At 51.9% G+C, this 15,598-nt stretch overlaps 2 protein-coding genes across 2 annotated transcripts; both read right to left on the bottom strand.

Moving 5' to 3' along the window:
* Nucleotides 1-794: 794 nt before the first annotated feature.
* On the bottom strand, nt 795-11,360 carry LOC141476369 (olfactory receptor 14J1-like). The gene is made up of 2 exons (XM_074165045.1): nt 11,342-11,360; nt 795-1,663 (listed from the first exon to the last, which is right to left on the bottom strand). The coding sequence occupies exons 1-2, from the start codon at nt 11,358-11,360 to the stop codon at nt 795-797; spliced, it is 888 nt and encodes a 295-aa protein (XP_074021146.1).
* A 736-nt stretch (nt 11,361-12,096) lies between these two features.
* On the bottom strand, nt 12,097-13,056 carry LOC141476368 (olfactory receptor 14C36-like). Its single transcript, XM_074165043.1, has one exon. It carries the CDS (start codon nt 13,054-13,056, stop codon nt 12,097-12,099), a length of 960 nt encoding a protein of 319 aa, XP_074021144.1.
* Between the last annotated feature and the right edge of the window lie 2,542 nt (nt 13,057-15,598).

The raw sequence follows: 15,598 nt of genomic DNA, 5'->3' as shown, positions 1-15,598 counted from the left end.
ACAGCCTGCCCAGGGAGGTGGTGGAGTCACCATCCCTGGAGGTATTTAAGGAACGTGTAGACATGGCACTTCAGGGCATGCTCTAGTGCCTGAGATTCTTGGGTTCTGTCTGTTTGTGGGTGGGTGTGCTGTGTGGTTGTGGGTGTTTGTTTTGTGTGGTTTCGGTTTCGGGTTTGGTGTTTGGTTTCTTTGTTTTTTGGTTTGTGTGGGTGGTGCTGTTAGGGAGTTCAGCTCTGGAAGGGAATTGCCCAGTGCCTGTCCTGACCTGTGGTCCCGGGCTGCCCCACAGCAGGAGGATGAGCTGCCAGAGCACTCGGGCTCCATAGCAAGGCAAGGGCTCAGAAGGCAAGTGTGGGTGTGGAAAGAGCACAAGCTGGAAAAGACCAAGGTTGGTGCTCGCTGACAGAGCTGCTGTGCTCGGACTCTTTCCCCTCCACCTCTGCTCACAGGCATTGCCCTGCAGCTCCAGAGAAAGCCTGAGAGGAAGGATTTTGGGCAACAGGTCGCTGGATAGTTTTATATTTTATTTTAATACACAGAGAGAGCAGGTCCTCATTTATACAGTATGTAGATTTCACAAATTTAGAAAAATACATAATTCGAAACAGCAAAACAAGTTGGTTTTTTTGGTAGAAAACATTATACAAAGTAAAGCAAAAAAAAAAACAAGAAAAGCCAAACAAAGGCCTAAACACAGAATTAAAACTAACATAAACTACAGTACATGAGCTTGACATATAATGAGTTACGTTAACAGTGATTTGTAGAAGAAAACAGCTTATTGTTTCAGAAAATCATCTGGTCATCAGTTTCCACACTGCACCTTTGAGCTCCTTGTTCCTCATGCTGTAGATGAGGGGGTTCACTGCTGGAGAAAACACTGAGTACAGAACAGCCACCGCCAGGTCTAGAACTTGGGAGGAGATGGAAGGGGGCTTCAGGTGGGCAAACACTGCAGTGCTGAGAAACAGGGAGACCACGGCCAGGTGAGGGAGGCACGTGGAAAAGGCTTTGTGCCGTCCCTGCTCAGAGGGGATCCTCAGCACGGCCCTGAAGATCTGCACATAGGACACCACAATGAACACAAAACAAACCAAACCAAACAAGGAACTAACCACAATAAGAACAACTTCCCTGAGGTAGGAGTGTGAGCAGGAGAGCTTGAGGATCTGGGGGATTTCACAGAAGAACTGTTCCAGGACATTGCCCTGGCAGAGGGGTAGGGAAAATGTATTGGCCGTGTGCAGGAGAGCATTGAGAAACCCACTGCCCCAGGCAGCTGCTGCCATGTGGACACAAGCTCTGCTGCCCAGGAGGGTCCCGTAGTGCAGGGGTTGGCAGATGGCAACGTAGCGGTCATAGGACATGACAGTGAGAAGACAATACTCTGCTGTAGCATAAAAAAAAAAAAAAAAGACCTGGGCAGTACATCCCCAGTAGGAAATTGCCACGGTGTCCCAGAGGGAGTTGGCCATAGCTTTGGGGACAGTGGTGGAGATGGAGCCCAGGTCAAGAACGGAGAGGTTGAGGAGGAAGAAGTACATGGGGGTGTGGAGGCGGTGGTCACAGGTGATGGCAGTGATGATGAGTGCGTTTCCCAGGAGGGCAGCCAGGTAGATGCCCAGGAAGAGCCCGAAGTGCAAGAGCTGCAGCTCCCGTGTGTCTGCGAATGCCAGGAGGAGGAACTGGGTGATGGAGCTGCTGTTGGACATTTGCTACCACTGGCTGTGGTTATCTATTGAGAAGGAAAAGGCAGTACAAAGTTCAGCCTGACTTCTCTGAGCAAAACTGATTCATGTCTCATTGCAACCCCCCACTCAGGCTCTCTCTTTTCAGGAAGACCTCTCTGCAGCTCCCTCACTTGAGCCCTGGCTTTTGCTGGATGAGGGTGCCATTGGGAGCAGGGACTCTGGAATGGGAAACTGAGGACTCCTTCTGGCTGTGCCGCAGGGTGATCTCAAATTAAATGTACTTGTGAGACATCAAAGAACTTTTTGTCTCTGTTCCCTGCAATTTTCCCAGCTGGAGAACTGAGCTGAGGGGATTTTGTTTTGTTTAATGTGTTCTAGATTCACCTGCCACGTTTAGGAGTGGGTTTGGATGCTTGAAATCCCTCACATTTCTAATGCACTCCAAGGGAAATCCTGTGGGTCCCGAGCAGCAAAGGGACTGTCCCTTAGTGCAGAGAGAGGAGAGCTGCTCTGCCCATCGGTCCTGTTCTCAGCTGCCCTGTGTTGGACCTGGAGGAGGGTCACACTCTGATGTCCCCCTAAAAAAAAGAGGACGCTGCAGAGAGCAGAGGAATCCAGGTTCAAAGAGCAGATTCACAGACTCCTCGCCCTTTCTCATCTCTCCCCTCCCCGACTGGGACACAGAGGGATCACTGCAGTAGCCCATCTAACGCTGCCCAGCAGTATTTCCATGGCCTCAGCACCCAGATGTCTTCTCCATGGGCATCCTGGGCAGCACAGAGATACTCTGGGAGAGCTGTGCCCTTCTGGAGGGCACCCTGCAGCCCCACAGGACACCCCAGGGAAAAAGCTGAATGTCCTGAGCTGGCCTGGAGGAGACTTGGGCACGTTTCTCCCCTAGACACGTCTGTAGAGCAGGACCCAAAGGATGGGAGTCTGAACAGGAGCTGAATCTGCCGCCCCCGACCCCCACCCCCGGCACTGACTCAGGAAAGCCAATGGTGAGAACCAGGGCAGCACAGGCAGGAGGGGACGGCAGTGAAATGCCACAATGCTCCTGGCCAAGGGAGGAGGGACACACAAACAAGATGGAAATCAGGGGTTTGCCCTTTCCTGGGCTCTGGCTGCTGCAGGGGTGATGCGCAGCCAAGACCCCATGGGCCTGAGGACAGAGGCTCTGCCTGGGCTGGGAAAGGAGACCAGGGAGGAGCTGCTCAGGGGAAGGTGTCTGTGCTGCAGGGACAGCAGGGAGGTGCCCACATCCCCTTCCCCAGCCTTTCTGGCAGCAGCTCCCTCTCACTCCCTGCCCATGTCTCTGCTGCCAGGAGCCGTCTCCCTGTCCCCAGCTCAACTCCTGCCAGTGCTCACAAACCCCATCCCACCCGCTGGGCGCCCACCTCTGCCTGCAAACACCTCCCAGGGGCATCTCTGCGTGTGCAGGGGCTAAAGAGCAGATCACACAAAACCTGATGCGGCTGCAAAGGGGAAGATGCTGCTGAGTGAATGTGCTTCCTGAGAAGTCCCCTTAGAAATGTCACGAGGAAGAGCTTAACCTGTGAGAAGCCCTGACCCATGCAGCACTCTCTTGACAGCAGAGGCACCGTGCCCTCACCTGCTCGTCCCTACCCTGCCATTGTGGTGGTCACTCCTTCCACCCACAGCTTCTCCCCACACTCCCCGGGCAGGCTACAGCTGACCCTGGCAGCAGCAGAATCCCTTCCCAGCACACAATGCCCTGGGGTGTAGGGTCCCCGCTCTGATGGACAGCCCTGGGCAGCCCTGTTTGCACACCCGGCTTCACGCCTCTGATGCCCCAAGGCCTTCTCTGAAGCATGTCCTCTTCCTCCACACCAGAAAACCCAGCAGAACCTTCCTGATAGGTCCTATCGGTCGTGGCATGTGCCAGGTCTAGGAGACGCTTCCAGGAACTCAGCTGCATTGCCCTGCAGCCAGAGACTTACCGTGTCAAAGCCTGGGAAGATTTCTCCCCCTGGTGAGCTCTCACTCACCACCCCAGACTGCCTTTACCTCTCTCTCACATCTCTTGTCTCCCCTCGGTGCCTGCAGGCAGTGCCCTCAGCCCTGCTGCGCTTGGCAGAGGAGCTGCTCCTGGGCAGAGCTGTCTCTCTGCCGCGCTGCCCCACGGCCAGGAGCTCCCTCCATCCCAGGAGCCCGGCCCAGCTCAGCAGCAGAGCAACAGCCCAAGGCATCGCTTCCTCTGGCCTCTCTGGGCTCCCTCAGAGATGTCCCTGGGGCTCCAGGGCAACTGACTCTGAAACCAACTGAAGTCATTAATGATGTTTGTTCCTTCCGCTGGGGAGAGACACTTCTTTCCAGCAGTGGCATTTCCCCTCTCAGAGACAGAGTTAGGTCCAAGAATGACCTCTTCTTGAGGTCACTGTGAGACAGGACACCCAGGCAGTGAAAGGGAGGAATCTCCTCTACCTCCTGTACCCATGCAAACCACAGGTGGCATTTGAGGTGCCAGAGGTGGTCCAAGACACTTGCAGATAAGTGATGGAAACATTCAGAAGGACTGGGCAGCACCTGGGCTCATCTCCTCCTCCTCACCACCTCCTCCCTCGGAGGCTGGTGGAGCATGCCTTTGGCCAGCTGAAGTGACAGCAGATGTCCCCATTTAGGGCCATGAAGCTGATCCTGCTCATTGTGTCCAAGGGCAGCCCATAGATCTATTCCTCTGAGAGAACGGAGTCATTGCCATCAGGAGAGCTAAGTCTCTCTCTTCTCCACCAGCTGCATTTACCAGCTCTCCAGGGGCAGTGAGGGCAGGTTTCTCAGAGACACCCCTCCAAGGCCTCATCTAACTCAGGGAAGCTGCTCAATTTGGAGGTTGACTCCATCCTGTGGTGCTGCCTGAGGTGCCAGGGCTCTCCAGCACAGCAGCACGCAGCCAGCAGGGACAGCACAGGACTTGCAGGAACACCGTCCCCATTCAGAGCAGCCACATCGTCACAGACCCCAGGAGAACCTCAGACACGTTCAAGGTTTTCATTAAAGCAACTGCAGGGGGTCAAGTCCTGTCCCTTCTCCATCCAGTAGATGCTGGCAGTGCTGCTCCTGCATCCTTTAGTCATCCCTTTGATGATGCAATCAAGGAACAGAGCAATGGTTTTCACAGTGTTGGATCACAGGTTGTCCGTAGCCAAGGACATTTTCAAGAGCACCTTGTCCTTCCTGGAGATCAGCTTCACCTGCACCACAGGCTCCTCCAGGGCTGCAGAGACACCACAGGCAGCAAAGCCCTCTCCTGCCAGGGCCGCGCAGTCCAGCCCTGCGTCTCTCTGGTCTGAGGGGTTTGCTCTCCTCAGGGACATTTCATTTCCTCTTTACAGGTGTGGCTACTGCTGAATTTTGTCAGAGAAGGTGCAGATGTGTCTGAGGTCCTCTTTGTCCTCTTTGTCTTCAGCCATAAGGTCTCCCAGGCCTGTGTTCCTTGAAGCAGGACTCTGGAGGAGAACAACCAGCAGTGGATGTGGGGCAAGTCAGGGGTTACTTGAGCAAGCTCAGACATGAAGTGGTGGGGCAGGATCAAAGGGTTCTGACAACTTGGGAATCAAATAGAATAGAATAGAATAGAATAGAATAGAATAATTTCAATTGGAAGGACCTACATCAATCATCTAGTCCAACTGCCCGGCCAACTCAGGGCTGGTCAAAAGTTAAAGCGTGTATTTAAAGGCATTTCCAAATGCCTCTTAATCACTGCCAGGCTTGGGGCATCAACCACCTCTCTGGGAAGCCTGTTCCAGTGTTTGACCACCCTCTCAGTAAAGGAAAGCTTCTGGATGTCCACTCTAAACCTCCCCTGCTCCAGCTTTGAACCATTCCCACGCATCCTATCCCTGGTTCCCAGGGAGAAGAGACCAGCACCTCCCTCTCCACTTCCCCACCTCAGGGGACTGTAGAGAACAAGGAGGTCATCCTTCTGCCTCCTTTTGCCCAAACTAGACAAGCCCACAGTCCTCAGCCAATCCTCATCGTGCCTTCCAGCCCTTTCACCAGCTTTAATGCCCTCCTCTGGACGCTTTCAAAGACCTTCACATCCTTCTTAAATGGTGGGGCCTTGAACAGCACACGCTATTCAAGGTGAGGCCACACCAACACTGAATGCAGTGGGATAATCCCCTCTCTCGACCAGCTGGTTCTACTGTCTTTGATGCCCCCCAGCGTGTGGTTTGCCCTCTTGGCTTCCAGGGCTCCCTGCTGACTCCCAGGGACTCCTGCTGCCAACCAGCACCCCTGATCCCTTTCTGCAGGGCAGCTCTCCAGCCACTCCTCTCCCAATTTGTACTTGTGCCCGGCAATACTCCGTCCTAGGTGAAGGATCTGGCATTTGGACGTGTTAAATGTCATCACATCAATCATCGGCCAGTGCTCCAATCTCTCTAGATCTCTCTGCAAGGCATCTTGTCCCACAAGAGGGTCAATAGCAACGCCCAGTTTGGGATCATCAGCAGACTTGCTCACGGTGCATTCAACTCCTGCGTCCAGATCGCTGATAAACGTATTGGATAGAACCGGCCCTAGAATTGAACCCTGAGGAGCACCACTGGTAGCCCTACTCACTGCAACCCTTTGAGCTCTGCCCTTCAGCCGCTTCTTCACCCAGTGCACCGTGAACCCAGAAGCTTGTCTAGAAGGATGCTGTGAGGGACAGTATCAAAAGCCTTACTAAAATCCAGAAAATCTACATCCACCGCTTTCCCTTCATCCAGTGGGCGGGTGACCTTATCATAGAAGGATATCAAATTAGTTAGGCAGGACTTTCCCTTTGTGAACCCATATTGACTGTTCTTTAAGTGCCTTTCAATAGGACCCAGTATAACCTTATCCATAAATTTTTCCAGGAACTGAGCTTAGGCTAACAGGTCTGTAGTTCCCTGGGTCTTCCCTCACACTCTCTGGGTAAATTGGAATAGCAATGGCTACGTCCCAGTCCGGGGGGACCTCTCCTGACTCCCAAAACATTTGGTAGGTGATTGACAGGAGTGCTGCCATCACATTCACCAGCTCCTTCAGTGCTCTGGGGTGAATCCCATCAGGCCCCATGGACTTGTGAACATTAATCTGATCCAGTTGGTGCCTCATGATTTCAGTGTCCGCAAATGGACAGTCTCTGTTCCCACAGTCGAGCTCCTCCGACTCAGGGGACCGGGCAGCCCAAGCTCTAGCTGCATTATCAAAGACCGAGGCCAAAAAAGCATGGCATGCCTCTGCTTTCTCTTCATCCCTATTAGTCAGATGACCATCTTCAACAAGTATTGGTCCAATGCTTTCTTTTGACCTCCCCTTGCTATTAGCATACTTTATAAAGCCCTTCTTGTTTTCTGAGACAACACTGGCCAGTTTCAACTCTAATTGAGCTTTGACCTTTCCTGCCTTCTCCCTGCATATACGAACCACAGCTCTGTAATCTTCCTGCGAAGCCTGACCTTGCTTCCAGAGACTGAAGCATTTCTTTTCCTCCTGAACTTCACGAGGCGTTCCCTCTTCAGCCAAGCTGGTCTCCTGCCCAGCTTGCTGGAGTTACGGCAGAGTGGAATTGCTGGCTCCTCTGCTTCGAAAAGGTGGTTCCTGAAGACTGCCCAGCACTGCTGGGGAAGAGGGAAGGGTTTGTGCACCACAGGGGAGTGCAGAGAGAGCGATGTATGGGTAGCAATAGGTGTGTTAGAGGTAGGAAAAGATCTGAAATACCATGGGTGAGGTGGGGTCATGTTGAATTGAAGCAGGTTGATTCTTCAATTTGAGGCGGCAGCAGAAGGTATGTGTGCCGTTCCGTGCTGGGATATGGAGTGAGGATTCAAGCAAGTCGGGAGGCCAGGACATCTTGGGAGCTGGGGGAGCATTAGCAGGGCCTTGGAAGAAGCTGGATCAGTTGTGGAAACCTCACAGGCACTGGCAATTACTCAGAAATCTTTGTGTTTGAAGACACAGCCAGTGAGGACAGGGAGACACCAGTAAAGCGTGGGAGATCCTGGGTCAGAGTGATGTGAGGAACCAGGGGGGGAGTTGAAGTCTGCAAGGAAGCAGGCACAGTCGCAGGACAGTGGAGGACAGCCTGTGGTGGGGACAACCAAGGGCCTTGGTGGGGTCAGAACCAAGAACAACATCATCAACAGAACTGAAATCCTTGTCCTCTTGGCTATGGCTGCTGTCTCTGCCACTGAGGCCCACAAGAGGACAGCAGTTCCTTAAGTCCCCAGTGCGTCCTTACCTCCTCACCTCCACAGAGGCTGGGAGGTGTCCCACTGCTGTCCTGCACCCCGCTTTGCACAGCCCCACCTCTCCCTGCCCCAGGAAAAGCCCTGAGACTCCCATGAGGGAAGAATGCCCTTTCCCAGGGGACAGGGGTCAGGGCTTTGCTCTCTTGATCAACTAAATGCATCCAAGGTTTTCAGAGCCATCCCCACGTGTGGTTTTCTACCTGTAACCAGTGCTTCTGCCTTTCTGCTTCACCAGTCCCCAGGGGTGGCAATTTGCCTGCTCCTTCCCTCCAGGGTCTCTCTGGTGATGGCCCTCGGTGGGGCCTGCTGACACCCTCAGGAACTTGGAGGTTTGCTGCCCACTGTTACTTCTCCAGATGCTTCTTCAGTCTTTCAGGATCTGCAGTTCAGGAACTTGGCTCATTAACATGCAAAACGCCCTAACAAGCCAAGCCTCTGGGCAGTTTTCAGGAATCCCTCGGTTCTTATGCAGTTAGTGATCGGGATTTCAGAAGTGACAGTATCACAATACTAAAAAATAAGAAACTATTTCTTCTCTTTAATATTTTATCTATTTTTTTTCTTACACGTGGGGTGATATCAGCAATCTCCAGTCAATATTGATCCTGAATGTCTCCTGATGCATTTTGAATATGCAAGTCAAGACCCTTTATGTCAGACTCTCCACGGGCACTCGTTTTCTCAGTAAGGTCTGTAGCTGCACGTTTCAGCTCGTTGGCACCAATTCCCACCTGCTTTACTTGGAGAGCAAGCTGCACCCAGACACAGAGGGATGTTTTTGATTGTTCACAAAGAAAAACAAAGGAAGGCAGAGTTCAGTAAAGGACAAAGGACATTCTTCAGCCGTACATTAAGTCCACTTTACCTCCACTCAGACCCACTTCCGACACTGGATAGACTTAGACCAAGAGGAAACACATTTTTGTGTCAAGCAGAGATCCCAGCATCTCCCAAAACACTCCCTGCCCCGCACTTTGTTTGATTGTCCATTTCCGTTCTTTGCACACAGTGAGACACAGACTGAAGTCACGAGCTCCCTCGATTCACAGAGGGCAGCAAAGAGACAAGGTGAATTAAATGCTCTCCTTTGAACAGCCAAATCTGCACTAAGCCCTGTGCCTCTGGTTACTGGAGCACCATCAGGCAGACTCTGCAGCATCTACACCCACTCATTTTGCATTCCCTGCAGGGTGAGTTACATGTGCCTCCGGTGTAGGTGAAGGCAGGGATGAGAGTGATCTCCTTTAACATTGGACACCTGGGGTGCAATTGCCCAGGCTTCCCTTTCGAGCCAAAGGAGAGAAATCAGTTGTCTCAACCGAGACGCCTTGACCTACCCTGCCAATCACCCAGCGCCTGCTCCAGAGAGGTTCCTGTAGCTCCTGGCTTACATTTCCCAGTCCCAAGTGGAAGCTTCAGCGTCTCCCATGCATCCTGGAGGAAGAAGCCACCTCCCGGTGTGGGCAATCGAATCAACCCCTGATGGAAGATGTCAGGCAGAAGTTGCAACATATACCGAAAAGGCCTTGGTGTAACAGGAGCGTAAGAAGTCTTTGACACTGGTCTGCAAATTCTCATGATTGTTTTTCATGGGACATGGACCAGCAAGGTGATGACACTTTCTCTGCCCCTATGTACATATAGATTTATGCAGCCATTTGCATAAACACATTTCCTCCCAACACACTGAATGGACAAACTCTGTTTTGAGGACATGTTTCTCTCAGGACATTTCACATCTCCATTTCATATTTCATATGGGGATGTGAGTGGAGGCCCCGGTGTGATGTGCCTTGTGTTCCTGGACATCTACTGCGTAGAGAAGGGACAGAGCTTTCCTTGCTGCAGAGGTGGCAATCAGTCATTGCCGTTAGGAAAATTTGCAACTGGCCTGCGCTGACCGAGGAGAGAGGCTGAGACACCGAGTACAGAATTACAAAGCAGAAATATTTATTCATGCGCTTGAGATGTCCCAGCTAAATTGGGGTACCCCAAATGTGGTTTCACATGGGGTTCTTACACCATTCAAGCATTCAGGTACAACAGAATTTGATTAATGACTACTTAACAGACACGTTACATCGAGAACATGTTTCTATCAGGACATTTCACATCTCCATTTCATATCTCAGTGGAGCTGGGAGTCATGAAGTTTGGATAAGTTGCATTAATCCTGCTTTTATTTCTTTGCTATTTCTTTTCTTCTTATTTCAAGCATTCAGGTACAACAGGATTTGACTAATGACTATTTAAGGGACACACTGCCGATTACTAATCATAGTGAAACTTCAGAGAGCAACTATATTTCTGCAGTGTTAACGTCCATCAGCATTCTCCCTGTGGGTCTGTCTATAACAGATGTCCCTGGAGTTGGTCCTGCGATAGTTATTTATCTGCGATGGCAGATGCTGGGAGTGTTTCAAAGCTGTGTGAGAGGGGCCGGGAAGCTGGTGTTCCCTTGGTTCTCCAGCAGTATCCTTTGTCCTTCATGGACAACTAATTCTAAGATTCTGGGAGGCACAGTCCTTATTTCCAGGGCAGGGCTGCTCTTCTGCTCCTTGTGGTGAGCTGGTGTCCTTTCCTTTGCTTCCTCAAGGAGGATAAATCAGTATACAATGTGAGATGCCAGCTCGCAGGTACATGGAGGGTCTAAGAGCAGCTCCTGGGGGGATCCATACTGTCTCTGGGTCTATAGAGATACACATCTAAAGCTGACACAGCCCAGCACGCAAACAGCCCAACCCCCATTTCCCTTTCTCCACTGACAGTAGTTTGCTTGGCCTGGAGACCTGAGGTCCCTTCCAAGATGAGTGATTGTGCTTTTCCTTCCACCACGGCTCTTCCCTTGATGGTGACAGGGAGAGCGCGCAGGTTCCCCATGACCAGAGAAGTCAGCAGGCCTAAGTCTGGTCCACTCAGCTGTGGCTTTTTTGGCCCGCAAAACTCATTGACCCAAGGCTGCTGGGCTGGTAACCCCAAACGGGCCTCCTCATATCCTGAGCTGAATCTTTGCTTGTCCTTTTCCCTCGTTCCCACTCCCAGCTTTTTCTCTTTCATCGTTCTCATATGTTCCTCTACAAAGAGCCCAATTCTCCTCTTTCCCACCAGCTCTGGCTTTCTGGCTTTGTGCCCCCACACAGTGTTTCTGAGACGGTTGTTGTGCAGATTCCAATGTTGGTCAGTATAAAACTAGTAACTCCTGTTCCTGTCTGCACTGCCCTGTGACTTCCCATGCTGTGATCGTGTGGTGATGGACCACGACAAGCCGGGTGAGCCGTCTGTAGGCAAACATTAACAGCCGACACAATGGAGCTTCAGTCCAGGTGTCCCTCTGTGGGAATTCCTGCTCGGGAGAGGTGGGGAGGAACTGGAGAGGGCCAAAGGAGGTTGGCGCGTGGCCTGTACTTTCGGCCCCAAACCCCATCTTTGCAGACCTCTTCCATCCATCTACAAAAACCCCAGATACATGCTGTCCCTGGAGAACCACCGTGCTCTCCAGACAGCTCCAGATTCCCCTCCTAGAGGACTGGAGTCTTTAATGTCACCTGGGGGAAAGTCCTGGGAACTTCCCTCAGTTACACTCCCCGTCTTCCCTGTCACCAGGCGCTGGCTCATAAATCCAGTCCTATGTCTCTAAAAGGTCACAAAAAGACACTGAGCTTTTTACTCCCTACGACACAGAGGAAGAGGAACTTCAGGGGTGTGGTTCCTCAGGCCTTTCTGGAGAAGGAGCCCAGCCTGAAAGCGCTGCGCTGGAGGGATCCCGTTTTATTACAGAGATGCGACGAAGAGGCCAGCTCTGAGCAAGTGTTAACACACTTTTATAAGGGCAGGAGTGACACAAAATAGGCACATGCCTTGGATGAAGTGAAAGAAAACCAAACACTTGTCAAGGAACATAAGAACCATAAATAACAACAGCAAAAATGAAAACAATAATGATATCTTAAAAAAAAAAAAAACAAAAATACAAGGAAAAAGCAAAGAAACAAACAAATAAAATAATAATAATAAAAAAACAAAAACAAACCCCAAAAAAGACAAGACACACCCCTACTCAAAAAAAAAATTAAAAAAAAAAATCAAGAATCCCACAAGACCAGACACAAAAACACAATACAAGAGAAAGCCAAAACCAGTGGAATCAGATTATTTGGGACTCAAGTGTGGAGGGAGGGAATAATTTTTTCATTGTTCAAAAATGTCCATGGAATCACTTTTTTGATGGCATCCTTGAGCTCCTGGTTCCTCATGCTGTAGATGAGGGGGTTCAGTACTGGAGCCACCACCGAGTACTGAAATGACACACACAGGTTCAGGGATGGGGAGGAGATGGAGGGGGGCTTCAGGTGGGCAAACACTGCAGTGCTGAGAAACAGGGAGACCACGGCCAGGTGAGGGAGGCACGTGGAAAAGGCTTTGTGCCGTCCCTGCTCAGAGGGGATCCTCAGCACGGCCCCGAAGATCTGCACATAGGACACCACAATGAACACAAAACAACCAAATGATAAACAGACACTGACCACAAGAAGCTCAACTTCCCTGAGGTAGGAGTGTGAGCAGGGGAGCTTGAGGATCTGGGGGATTTCACAGAAGAACTGTTCCAGGACATTGCCCTGGCAGAGGGGTAGGGAAAATGTATTGGCCGTGTGCAGGAGAGCATTGAGAAACCCACTGCCCCAGGCAGCTGCTGCCATGTGGACACAAGCTCTGCTGCCCAGGAGGGTCCCGTAGTGCAGGGGTTGGCAGATGGCAACGTAGCGGTCATAGGACATGACTGTGAGAAGGGAGTACTCTGCACCAGTGAAAAAGACCAAAGAGAAGACTTGTGAAGCACATCCCCAGTAGGTGATGGCCCTGCTGTCAAACAGGGAATTGGCCATGGCTTTGGGGACAGTGGTAGAGATGGATCCTAGGTCAAGAACGGAGAGGTTGAGGAGGAAGAAGTACATGGGGGTGTGGAGGTGGTGGTCACAGGCGATGGCGGTGATGATGAGCGCGTTTCCCAGGAGGGCAGCCAGGTAGATGCCCAGGAAGAGCCCGAAGTGCAAGAGCTGCAGCTCCCGTGTGTCTGTGAATGCCAGGAGGAGGAACTGGGTGATGGAGCTGCTGTTGGGCATCTGCTTCCTCTGGGCATGGGGCACTGTTCTTGGAGGAAAAGAAAGCAACAAGTTAGGAGAGGCTTGTTTCAGGAAAACCTACGCCATTTCCTGTAGACTGTCCCTCTGCAACCTTCTTTCAGATCCCTGACTTGAGCTTCATTTTGTGCTGGCTGCCAGTGCTGTGAACAGCCAGGCCTCTGCATTTGGCCGCTTCAGGAGTCATCCCTGCCCTGCTGCAGTGGGTACGTTGGAATGTGGCAGAGGGGCTCGGGAGGATATTTGGAATTTGTGAGACTAAACCATTCCTAATGCAGAAGGGCTTGTTAGCATCTGCACTTCCAGTTTGAAACAACGTGGGTGGTAGAACTGAGTTCAGGGAATTTTCTTCCTACCCACACATCATGACTGGTTCTCCAAAGCCAGAAATCCCCCACATTTCTCCTGCGCTCAGAGTTAGCAACTGTAAGACCTAAGAGGCAAAAGGATTCGCTGTGGCTTAGGGCAAGCTCAGGGGGGGCTGGACGGGCTTGTTCCCAACTCTCCTGCACTTGCACCTTTGGGTATTAGAGGGCAATCACGCTCTCCTCCCTTGAAAATTGGCTTCTTTTCTGCTGAGAGCAGAGCGATCACTAAATGTCTTACCCTTTCTTAAGGTATCTGAGCAAGGGCTCGGCACCCCACTTCTCACCAAGGATGCACAGAGTTGATTTCACAAACCCAGCAGCATTTCCTCCATTGTAGCATCTCTGTGCTTCTCTGTGGGGCACTGAGAGAACACAAAGATGCTGTAGGAAAGATTTGCATCCTGGAGGGCAGCTCAGAGCTTGGAAGGACACGCCAAGGAGATACCCACGTGTCCTGTTGAAGATATCTCAGTAAGGGAGGCTCAGCTCATTCCCCAGCCACACAGACTCCTTTGCCCACAGCCCCACAGGTCAGAGGAGAGCTTGGGCACTTCATTCCCATGGACACACCTGCCTGGGAGGAATGACAAGAGCTGTGCCTGACTTGGCTGCTGCAGCTCCCATCCCCAGAGAGCCTGACTGAGAGAACAAGACAACAACAATATCACAGACAAGTAGAGAAACAAGGAAAAATGCAGTGAGGTTCTGGTTGAGGGAGGCAAGTGGAGAGACAGCCGGGCACTCAGGAAAATGCTACCCTCACCCAGCCGTTCATGCCACCTCCCGGACATCAACATTGCCCTCCTTCCCACAGCATTACTGGTTTTAGTTTCCTCTCATTCCCTGATCATGTCTCTGCTGCCTGGACATTTTCCTCTTTGGAGGTGTTTCCCTGTGCCGTGTCTTATCCTGTCAGCACTCACAGAGCCCATCCCAACCTCTGTGCACTCCTTCATCTGCTCCATCACCTTGGCCCTACAGACACCTGCCGGTTTGCAGGGTAGGGGCTGGGTTCATGTTCCTGTTCACAGGTGCAAAAGGGCAGGTCAGAGCAACCCTGATGGTCCAGCAGAGGTGATGCTGGTGCTCTCCATGGGCAGAGGAGTGGCTGAAGGCACCCTAAGAGCTTCAAGGCAGACCTACTGATCTTTCAAAGTTACAGCTCAGGAGTCCCAGTGACTTCTTCCAACTTGAGAACTCCTTAAACATTTATCCTGCTCCCCGGGCAGGCTGAGAGCTGACCCTGGCTGGCGGCAGAGTCCCTGCCCCAGCACACAGTTCCCTGGGACACAGGGACCCTGTTCTGAAGGACAGCCCTGGGCACCCCTGGTGAACACCTGGCTTCACGCTCCGGGTGTGAAGCCATCCCTGGGAGAAGGCAGCTGATGTGCCCTGTCCCTTTGAAAGAGCCTTAGGTAAGCTGGGCTCCAAAGCAAGTCCTTTTCTCTACTCTGAAGAAACTGTGAGAGACCTCCTCATAGATGCCATAGGCTGTGGGATGTGCCAGCTTTAGGAGATGATTCCAGGAACCGCAGCTGCATTGCCCTGCAGCCAGAGACTTACCCTGTCAAGGGCTGTGAAGATTTCTCCTCCAGTGCGCTCTCAGTCATCCTCCCAGTCCTGACCACCTTTAAGCTCTCTCTCTGCCTGTCTCATCTCCTTGAGATATCCTGGGAGAGCCCCCAGCCCTGCTGCGCTTGGCAGAGGAGCTGCTCCTGGGCAGAGCTGTCTCTCTGCCGCGCTGCCCCACGGCCAGGAGCTCCCTCCATCCCAGGAGCCCGGCCCAGCTCAGCAGCAGAGCAACAGCCCAAGGCAGCACTTCCTCTGGCCCCTCTGGGCTCCCTGGAGGTGTCCCTGGGGCTCCAGGGGAACCTGCTGTGAAACAGGCTGAAGTCATCCCTGGTGTTCCCTCCCTCAGCTGGATAGACACACTTCTTTCCAGAACTGAAAATTCTCCTCTCAAAGTTACTTCTAAATGTCACTATTTTTGGTATTATTATATAGTAAGACAGGACATCCAGACAGCGACAGGCAGGGATCTCTGTTACCCCTGCTGAGGGAAGGCATTCAGCTGAGTCCATGGAACATCTCATCCTGTGTTTCTGTTGCTGGCGTTTGAAGGAGACTCTCCTCCCTCCTATGCTTGCCACAAACCC

Source organism: Numenius arquata, chromosome 30 (genome assembly GCF_964106895.1).
Source record: "Numenius arquata chromosome 30, bNumArq3.hap1.1, whole genome shotgun sequence".
Lineage (NCBI taxonomy): Eukaryota > Metazoa > Chordata > Aves > Charadriiformes > Scolopacidae > Numenius > Numenius arquata.
Note: the sequence above shows the minus strand (reverse complement) of the source record. Positions and strands in the feature narration are given on the sequence as shown.